This window comes from Gekko japonicus, unplaced genomic scaffold, assembly GCF_001447785.1.
Source record: "Gekko japonicus isolate JY-2015 unplaced genomic scaffold, Gekko_japonicus_V1.1 scaffold351, whole genome shotgun sequence".
Lineage (NCBI taxonomy): Eukaryota > Metazoa > Chordata > Lepidosauria > Squamata > Gekkonidae > Gekko > Gekko japonicus.
The window spans coordinates 1,180,361-1,189,196 of record NW_015172561.1 but is presented as its reverse complement, the minus strand read 5'-3'; the positions used below and the strand labels follow the sequence as shown (position 1 = coordinate 1,189,196).

General features: G+C 52.2%; 1 protein-coding gene across 1 annotated transcript in view; it reads left to right on the top strand.

Annotated features, from left to right (window-relative positions):
* Positions 1-7,955: 7,955 nt before the first annotated feature.
* ELMO3 (engulfment and cell motility 3) overlaps positions 7,956-8,836 on the top strand; it is a 26,027-nt gene continuing 25,146 nt past the window's right edge. The window contains exon 1 of the mRNA XM_015421242.1: positions 7,956-8,062. Within this exon, the coding sequence (XP_015276728.1) occupies positions 7,985-8,062 (78 nt within the window). The 5' untranslated portion in view covers positions 7,956-7,984. The remainder of the gene's footprint in view (positions 8,063-8,836) is intronic.

The window sequence follows — 8,836 nt, the reverse complement described above, 5'->3', positions numbered from 1 at the left end:
TTGACAAAAGCCCCACCAGCAGGAGTTACTGCGGGATCCGGCCCATTAGCTGCCAGCGGACCTTCTCTTCTAGGTTAAACGTTAGCCAGAGGTCAACTGCTTACCCTGTGAAAACAGATCGCGGCAGTCTACTGGAGAATCTGTAACCAAGGGTAGCTAAAGTACTAATTCAAGGGGGAGGGGAGTGACTGAAGGTGCTCCTGAATTGTGCCGTTTTAAGGAGAGGAGAATCCTTTTTACTGCCACAGGCCTAGCAGAGAAGGATGATAGTTTGCCCTCTTAGTCCCTGTGCTGGAACTCTGTCCTGACCATAAACACAGCCTGGGACTGGTTTTCCCTGCCTGTGTGGTGTGGGAGTGGATGGGGAATGGGAAATAACCCTGGGGCAAACAGAGCTCAGTGGCCCTCTGCAGTAAGCCTCTACGTGCCACTCCATGCCAGTAAAGTTAAAAGGTAACGGTTCCCTTGCTCGAAAGCCAGTCAAATCTGACTCTAGGGTTGCGGTGCTCATCTCCGTTTCAAAGCCGAAGAGCCAGCGCTGTCTGAAGACGTTTCCCCCGCTGCTGCCTCCTTGCCCATGAGGGGTCTGAGCCCAGGGACCGCTGGAATGGTGGCAGAGGTGCCAGAGCTGGCTTCTGTTTGCTGCCGGCCATCAGGCATCTTCTCCGGAAGGTTAAAGGGCTCAATCTGCCCCTGATCTGTGCTCCCGATCTCTTCCTTGTGTGCAACAACTGGTCTTTGTGCTTCTCCCACGCAGTGAGAGGTGGTCTTCCTTGCTGCGCCCAAGAAGGCTGATTCAAATATGTGCTTCTGTTGAATTACTTTTATTTTCCTTCATCGAGCGTAAGACCACCTTTGCTGGATCAGACAAGTGGTCCATCAAGTCCAGCATCTTGTCTCGCACGATCGGAAGCAGAAGAATTCACCATGGCTAGGAGCCACTGATGGACTGATCCTCCGTGAATTTATCGAATCCCTCTTTAAAGCTATCTATGCTTGTTTTATACCTCAGTGCTCCCCCCAGTAGAGACCCAGAGCAGATTACAACATTCCCCCGTCTCAATTTCATCCTTACAACAGTCCTGTGAGGTACGTTAGACAGAGAGCACGTGACTGGCCCAAGGTCACCCAGTAAACTCCCACGGCAGTGGGGAACTCAAACTTGGGTCTCCCAGCTCTCAGCATAACCCTCTAACCCAAACTTGCTTAACATAAGAGCCACACAGAATAAACGTCAGATGTTTGAGAGCTGCAAGACATGAGCAAATATTACGCATTTTTATTGGAAAATATGCAAATTTGCTTTTTGTTAACATTAGACTGTGTGAAAGAGCTGTAGGCGGCTCTCGAGCTGCAGTTTGGCCACCCCTGCTCTAACCGCTAAACTGCCCTGGCTTTCACTAGCGTCTAACTTGCTGGGACTATGATGTATCCATGTTTGTAGCTAGCATTGATCTGGAATGCTCAGATGGAGGCTTGGCCATGCGGCAGAGTTTTGTTTACTGCTAATTTCCCCCTTGAAAATAGAGTTGCTACGCACCCTGGCATCAAGCCACGGCTTCTGCTTACTCAAGATGTGTCTAACAGACGGTGGTGGTAAAAGGCAGAGTTGTAACCCTACCCCTGTTCTTCATAGGGTGGGTGTTTACACTGGCCAATTTTTCCCCTTCCATTCACACAAATGAGTGGAAGATAGAACATCTGTCCTACAGTTAATCCTGGATAAAGTAATAAACGGGCTCGGTTTCCACTACCTGTACAAAAAGCCCTGCTGTACTTTCCAAGCCGGCAGCCGTTTCAGAACTGGCCATCAACCGCTTCATAAAACATGCTCCCTTGTGGGAAGGATGGTGAGAGCTAGTAGCAAAGGTGAGCTCAAATATGAGGCTAGGCTCGATGCTGGCTCCTGTTTATGACAGTGCCAGATTATGATGGAGGGGAGAAGATAAAACCACGGTGAGCCCACTCCTTTAGCATGAGGTCTGAGGCTAGACTGCTTTTCTGGTTAGTCTCTCCCTTCCCCTACTGCTATGGGAGGAAGAGATCATCGGTATAGATTACAGTGGCTGTAATGCAACTTCCCGATATGGCTAGCTTTTGTGGTTGCAAGCTTAAGTGCATACACAGGTCCTGTCCCCCCCCCCCCGCCTTCCTCCAACCAGTGCTCAGCTTCCTTAAGCATTTTGCCACACTTGTCGGTCAGCAAGGGTTCTCAGTCTTCATTGGGCTTTGGGGGGCTGGCTGGTTTTTTACGTTTTAAGAACCCCTCCCCATAGTTTCCTGTACACCTGAAGGAGTCCTCTAAGTACACAGGAAACCTTTCCTTGGATGTGGCGGAGGGAGATGTTTGGCTTCCGTCCTGCTAGGCACAGCCCCACCAAGACACAATTTGTATGTTTGCCAGCAATCTGGCCGTAACCATGGTTCCTAGTTTCATATTCAGTCATAGGTTTCACAACAGTTACCCCCTTTTAACTTTCCCCCTCATACAAGGAGCAGAGGGTGGTACTGGGGATTCTCTGCCGTTTTATCCTTACAACAACACAGTGCGGGGAGAGTGACTGGCCCCCCAGGTAGGGCAGCCGGCTCTGGGATCGGAAATACCTGGAGATGAGAGGGTGGGGTTTAGGGGAGGGAGGGACCTTGCTAGGGTATAAGACCATACAGTCCACCTTCCAGGGTAGTCATTTTCTCCAGGAGAAGTGGAATAAATGTTTAAAATAATAAATAAGCAATCTATGTAGTCTGGGTACCAGGTATGACTCTGGGAGATCTTCAGCCCCCACCTGGAGCTTGGCAAGTGTGGGGTCTGCGTTTGCTAGCCCGATACTCTAACCACTACCCCATGCTGCTCCTCACTTATATGCGTCTGTGGGAACCAAGGCAGACTCTAATCTGGGAGAAACGGGTTTGAGTCCCCACTTCTCCCCATGCAGCTGCTGGTGTGACCTTGGGTCAGTCACAGTTCTCTCAGAGCTGTTCTCTCTAGATCAGTTCTCAGAGCTCTCTCAGCCCCACCAGCCTCACGGGGTGTCTGTTATAGGGAGAGGAAGGGAAGCCGCTCTGAGACTCAAAGGTGGGGTAGAAATCCAACTCTTCCTCCACCCCGCAGATCCTGGAATTGCCCACAGCCTCCACCTCCGTAAAACACCCCCTGCTGGGGCCCCAGGCCAGACTCTCCCGCCTTTGCACTGAAAACTGTCACTTGGTTAATCCCTGCGGGTTGCGAACGGGCTGTGGATGGAAAAGCACTCTGTGCACGCTCAAAGGGCACCTGATCCTTTTCTTCCCAGAATTCGCAAACAGGTTCCGGGGACCGATCCTTGCCTTGCGCGGCACGACGCCGCAGAGGCCACCATTTCCTCGACAGTAAGATTAGCCCAGGAGGACGAAGGGAGGGTGGCCCGCCTTCTCCACCCCGCGTACTCCTGAGCCTAATCCCAGAAGCGGAGCAAGCCGAACTTCTGCAGGAACAGGGAGACGGCGGGAAGGCCCAGCTCCACCGGTTGGATTCCTGCCTGCGGGAGGCGGAGCGTCCTTAGCCCCTGGAGGCTCCGGGGATGGGCGGCGCCCGGAAGCCTGTCCGGCCCGGGCCCCGGACCTCTCCAGCCCGCCGAGCCCTCCCCGGGGGCGGGGACGGCAGGCCTCCCGCGCACCCTTCTGGGGAGCCAGCCGAGCCACCGCCCCGGAACTCCCGAGAGCCGAGCAGGAGGCGAGTTGCAGCGCCCGGGCTCGGAAGAAGAAGACGGCGGGAGGCGGGAGCCCCTCGGCCAGGCCGCCTCGCCCTTTGCACCCCGCCCGAGCCAAGAGGCGCAGATCCGGCGCGGGAGCCGAGCTGGGGCGACTCTTGCTCGGCCGGAGCGCCTCTTTGCCCCGCGTGGAGGGAGGCGCTGGGCCGCCGCTCGGCCTCTCCGGTGGGACGGTGGGTATCTCCGCCCTCCTCTCGGGGACGGCGCAGCAGCGGCGGTCCAGAGGCGGGGAAGGGGCAAAAGCGAAGCCCCTCTCGCCCTCCTCCTCCCCCCCGAATGGGTCTGGGAAGATGGTGGGAGAGAACCGGTGGGGGCGAGTTTTCTGCCCAGTTCCGGGCGGGCTTGTTTCGGAGACGGGTCCCGACCCGTGGAGTTCCGTCGAACTTTGCGCCCGCGAAAGCGTGCCGAGGACTGCAACTCTGGCTGGCGGCGGCTTGCCGGGGGAGAGGCGAGCATTGTCCCAAAGTTTGAGAAACGGCTCTCTTTTCTTTTCTTTTCTGAAAGGGGCTTGTGTTTTGGGTGCCTGCGTGCTAGTCTGTTTTCGGGAATAATGGAGACGGCAGCGAAGTGGCTCTACACGAAACGTTTTCCTTATTCCTTTTTTAACTGCCAGTTCCAATGTTGCAGTTCTCTCCGCTTCCTTTCTTTTTCTACATAGAAGGATGCCAAGAGGGAAAAAATGCGTTAAAAATGAGATTTCGAAAACTAATTCCACCAGGGTTTTTCATGCTGGTGGAATGAGTGTATTGCTCTTGGAATGCCTCCCTAGGTCTGAACAAACTCCTAGGATCAGAATAAATAGTTTGCATGGGGAAAGTGAAGGTCTAAGTTGGGAGATATTTATTTATTGTTTGCATTTAGATAGGGCTTCTTCTGTTGAAGGGCAGATGGCATAAATTGGATGCTGTGTTTCAACCCCAGAACATTTTCATGATTCCTAAGAGAGAGTGCCTTGAGCGTGCACAGAGTGCAGCTGCCGCTGACCTTCCTGTATCAAGAATACTTGCCAAGTTTGGGATGTGGGCTCAAACACCTGGCAAGCTTTAGTGTGGTTTGTCTGAGGTTTTTTAGATTGATGTGAATTAGTTTAGCCTACTTCCAAATGGAACTTCCACATTCAGTAGGCTGTAGATCTCTGAATCCCAGTGCCAGGAGGCAACATCAAGGGAAGGCCTTGGCCTCTCTGCCCTGTTGTTGGATCTCCAGAGGAATTCGTTGGCCACTGTGTGAGACTAGACAGACCACAGGTCTGATCCAGCAGGGCTCTTCTTATGTTCTTGTGTACCTCTCACCCTGAGACTCAAGGCCTGGTTGTGTTTTCAGTCCCAGTATCATTATTATAGTATTGTTATGTATCATATTATGGCCCCGGTCACATGGCAAAGTTGCCGTGGGAGAGGCACGGGAGTCCCGTGGATTTTCCAGGCGTGATCTCACCCCAAAATCTGGGAAGCGCAGTGCTCCTGTGGCGAACCCTTGGCTCCCCGCCGAAGGTGCGGAGTTAAAAACTAGTACCTACGAGGTACTAGTTTCCTGAAACCGTGGGCCAAGGGCGGGCGTCTGAGCGCGTTGCCGGTGAACTTATGTGGCATTCTGGCGCCCGGCGCTGTTCGTCTCCGCAGGTTGCGCAACAGCGCCCAACAGCGCATGCGCACAAAGAGTGATTGCTAGTGTGATCGCGCGGCGTGGCTTCTGTGCCGCATTGCAGGATACCCATCTGATTGGCATTTCCCCCGAACCTCGGGACCTCAACCGGGACGTGTGCTCGGGCAGCCGTGCGTTAGTTTCCTCCGGGGCAATTAGCCCCCCCCCCCGATATCCGGCCCATGTGACCGCGGCCTATAATTATTATATTACTGCTGCATAGCCCAGGCTAGCCCAATCTTGTCCAGTCTCAGAAGCTAAGCAGGGTTGACCCTGGTTAGCGCTTGGATGGGAGACCACCAAGGGAGTCCAGGGTTGCTGTGCAGAAAAAGGCAATGGGAAACTGCCTCTGAATATCTCTTGCCTTGAAAACCCTGTGGGATTGCCAGAAGTTGGCTGTGACTTGATGGCAAAAAATAATAATAATAGTATTACAGTGCTATCAAAATCCATGATTCTCTAGAGCGGTGGTTCTCAACCAGTGGGATGTATACCTCTGGTGGGATGGACGGTTTTCTTAGCAGTTGTTAAGAATTCATGCTCCCTCAATCCCCATGTCCACCTGCAAACCTGATGTGCTGTTTCATGCCCACCCTACGTTTCACGGGTTGTCTGTGACCTTTTGCCGTGCTTGTAGTGACCTGGGACGCTGGGTGTTTCTCCTCATCTTTTGTTTCTCCTGCCCACCAGCAAGTGTCTTTGATGTGCCACTTCCTGCCAGTCCATTTGTGGTTTTGTAAATTTTATGTCCTTAAAACTTCCTGTAAATGAGGAATACAGTAATATAATGTCCGTAGTCATAAAAATGTTGGTCTTGGGGAAAGGGGTGTTTTTGTGTCTGTCCTGGTAGGACCCGGTTTCTTTGAAAGAGTGATTGATGGGATGTAAGATGCTGCTTTGTAGCAGCCTGATAGCCCAGCCTGGCCTGGTCTCATCAAACCTTGGGAGCTTAGCAAGGAAGACTGGGTTTGCTATATCCAGGAAGGCAATGACTAACCCCCTCTGTTCATCTCTTGCCTCCAGGGAGGGGCTGTGACTCAGTGGGTAGATCATCCGCTTGGCATGCAGAAGGTCCCAGGTTCAATCCCCGGCAACTCCAGCTGAAAGGATCAGGTAACATGATAATAATAGTAAATAATAATACTTTCAATTTATTAATCGCTTTCCCCAGTGGGCTCAAAGCGATGTACAGTTACACATTAGACAGGGGACTAACAATGTTCAAAGGGGATAGGGAGGACAACATATATTCATTTTTAATTGCACACGCTGTCACTTCATGGTGAAAACGTCTTCTGGCTTGGCTCAGTCATTTTCCGAACGGCTGCTTGTCAACCAGGCTTCAGGACCCGTATGTCACATCGCCACACTGCCACCGCCTGGCCGGAGACATCCACTGCAGGGATTTTTGTAGCCGAGAAGTTCTTTCGCCTTTTCCCGACCTCGACCAGGAAGTCCTGACCGTCAGCTAACACCCTCCCACAAGGGAGATTGGTGTGCCCACCCTCTCTAAGGAGTGGTCCCCATTTTATCTACTCGCCGAAGCTTTTGAATCGCTGGGTGGACGATGATGGGAAAGACCTCTACTCAAGACACTGGAGAGCCCCTACCAGTCTGGGAAGACAGTAGTAGCCTTGATGAACCAGTGGTCTGATTCAGAATAAGGCAGCTTCGTGTGTGTTCATGCCTTGAAAACCCCATGGCCCCAGGGGTGCTATGAGTCGGCTGTGACTACATGGCGCCCCATTGTTATTATTGTTATTATTCAATTCTTATTATTCAAGAAGCTGCTTAAGAGAAAAGATGAGTTTCTTCCCCAACAAACTTCTCACAATACAAGAACTCGTAGGCACTCAGGGAAATTGCTGAGCAGTCGGGTTAGAACAGATAAAAGTACTTCTTCGCCCAAAGAGTCTGAGTGATTAACACACGGAATTCCCTGCCACAGGAGGTGGTGGTGGCGGCTACAGGCATGGACGGCTTCAAGAGGGAATTGGATAAACAAATGGAGCAGAGGTCTATCCGTGGCTATTAGCCACAAGGTATAGATAGGAATTCTCAGTCTGGGGCAAGTGATGCTCTGTATTCCTGGTGCTTGGGGGGGGGGGCAACAGTGGGAGAGCTTCTAGTGCCCTGGCCCCACTGCTGGACCTCCTGATGGCACCTGGTATTGTTTGACTGGATGGGCCATTGGCCTGATCCAACATTGGCTTCTCTTTTGTTCTTAGTCTAAAGCGCAGTATAAGGAGCTGTTGTCGTTTAATTACATGCACTTCTCCTCCTGCTTAATTTCCAAGTCTGTGTCCAAGGGATAGGTGAATCTGTCTTCTGTTGCCTGTGGGGAATTCCTCTCTCTGGTTCTTCTTGGTGATGAGTGGATCCCTCAGGGCCAAAGTAGATGTGGTTGTGTCCTCAGGTCAGACCCATGGACACTGTCATAGAGTCAAAGAGTTGGAAGGGGCCTCCAGGGTCATCTAGTCCAACCCCCTGCACATCTAGTTTGGCCCTCAGCTGCTCCCTGGGGGGGATTCTCTTGACACCTCATTCTCTTTCAGGAGCCATTTTGAAGCAGAAACAGGACTGGTGGGACCATGCCGCCCTCCAAGGATGTTGTGAAAATTGCAGTCCAGATGATGGGAGCCATCCCCCAGCTCATAGAACTCAACCAGGTAGTATTGTGTGTTTAAGGCAGCCTTCGACAATCGTCTCGTAATTAGGGGAGGGGTAATGATACATTATGGAGCTGCGGTGGCTCAAGTGGTTAAGATGCTGAACTGCAGGCTGTGGAAGGTCGGTCGTTCAGCAGTTCAAGACCCGGGGGCCGCATGACGGAGTGAGCTCCCGTCTCTAGTTCCAGCTCCTGCCACCCTAGCAGTTCGAAAGCAAGAAATTGCAAGTAGATAAATAGGTACCACTTCGGTGGGAAGGTAACAGCGTTCCGTGCGCCTTGGTGTTTAGTCATGCCGGCCACATGACCACGGAAACGTCTTCGGACAGCACTGGCTCTTCGGCTTTGAAACGGAGATGAGCACCGCAACCCTACAGTCGGATTCGTCTGGCTTTCGAGCAAGGGATATTTCGAGCAAGGGATATTTTTTAATGATACATTGGTAGAGCATCTGCTTGGTGTGCAGAAGTTCCCAGATTCAGTCCCTGGCACCTCCAGTTAACAGGATCAGTTGGTGGGTGATGTGAAAGACCTCCACCGGAGACCCTGGAGAGCTGCTGCCAGTCTGAGTAGACAATACTGACCTTGATGGACCAAGGGTCTGATTCAGTATGGCAGCTTTCTGTGTTCACGTGTGACTTTCCTTCTTTGCCGTTCTGTGCCTCATGTTCCCTAAGTATTTTATGGAGTCGCATCCCAGGTTGGCATCCTTCCAGTGGCTCAGTATATTTGGGACATAAATGAGCAGGTCTGTTGCTGGTGCTGAGTCTGGTGG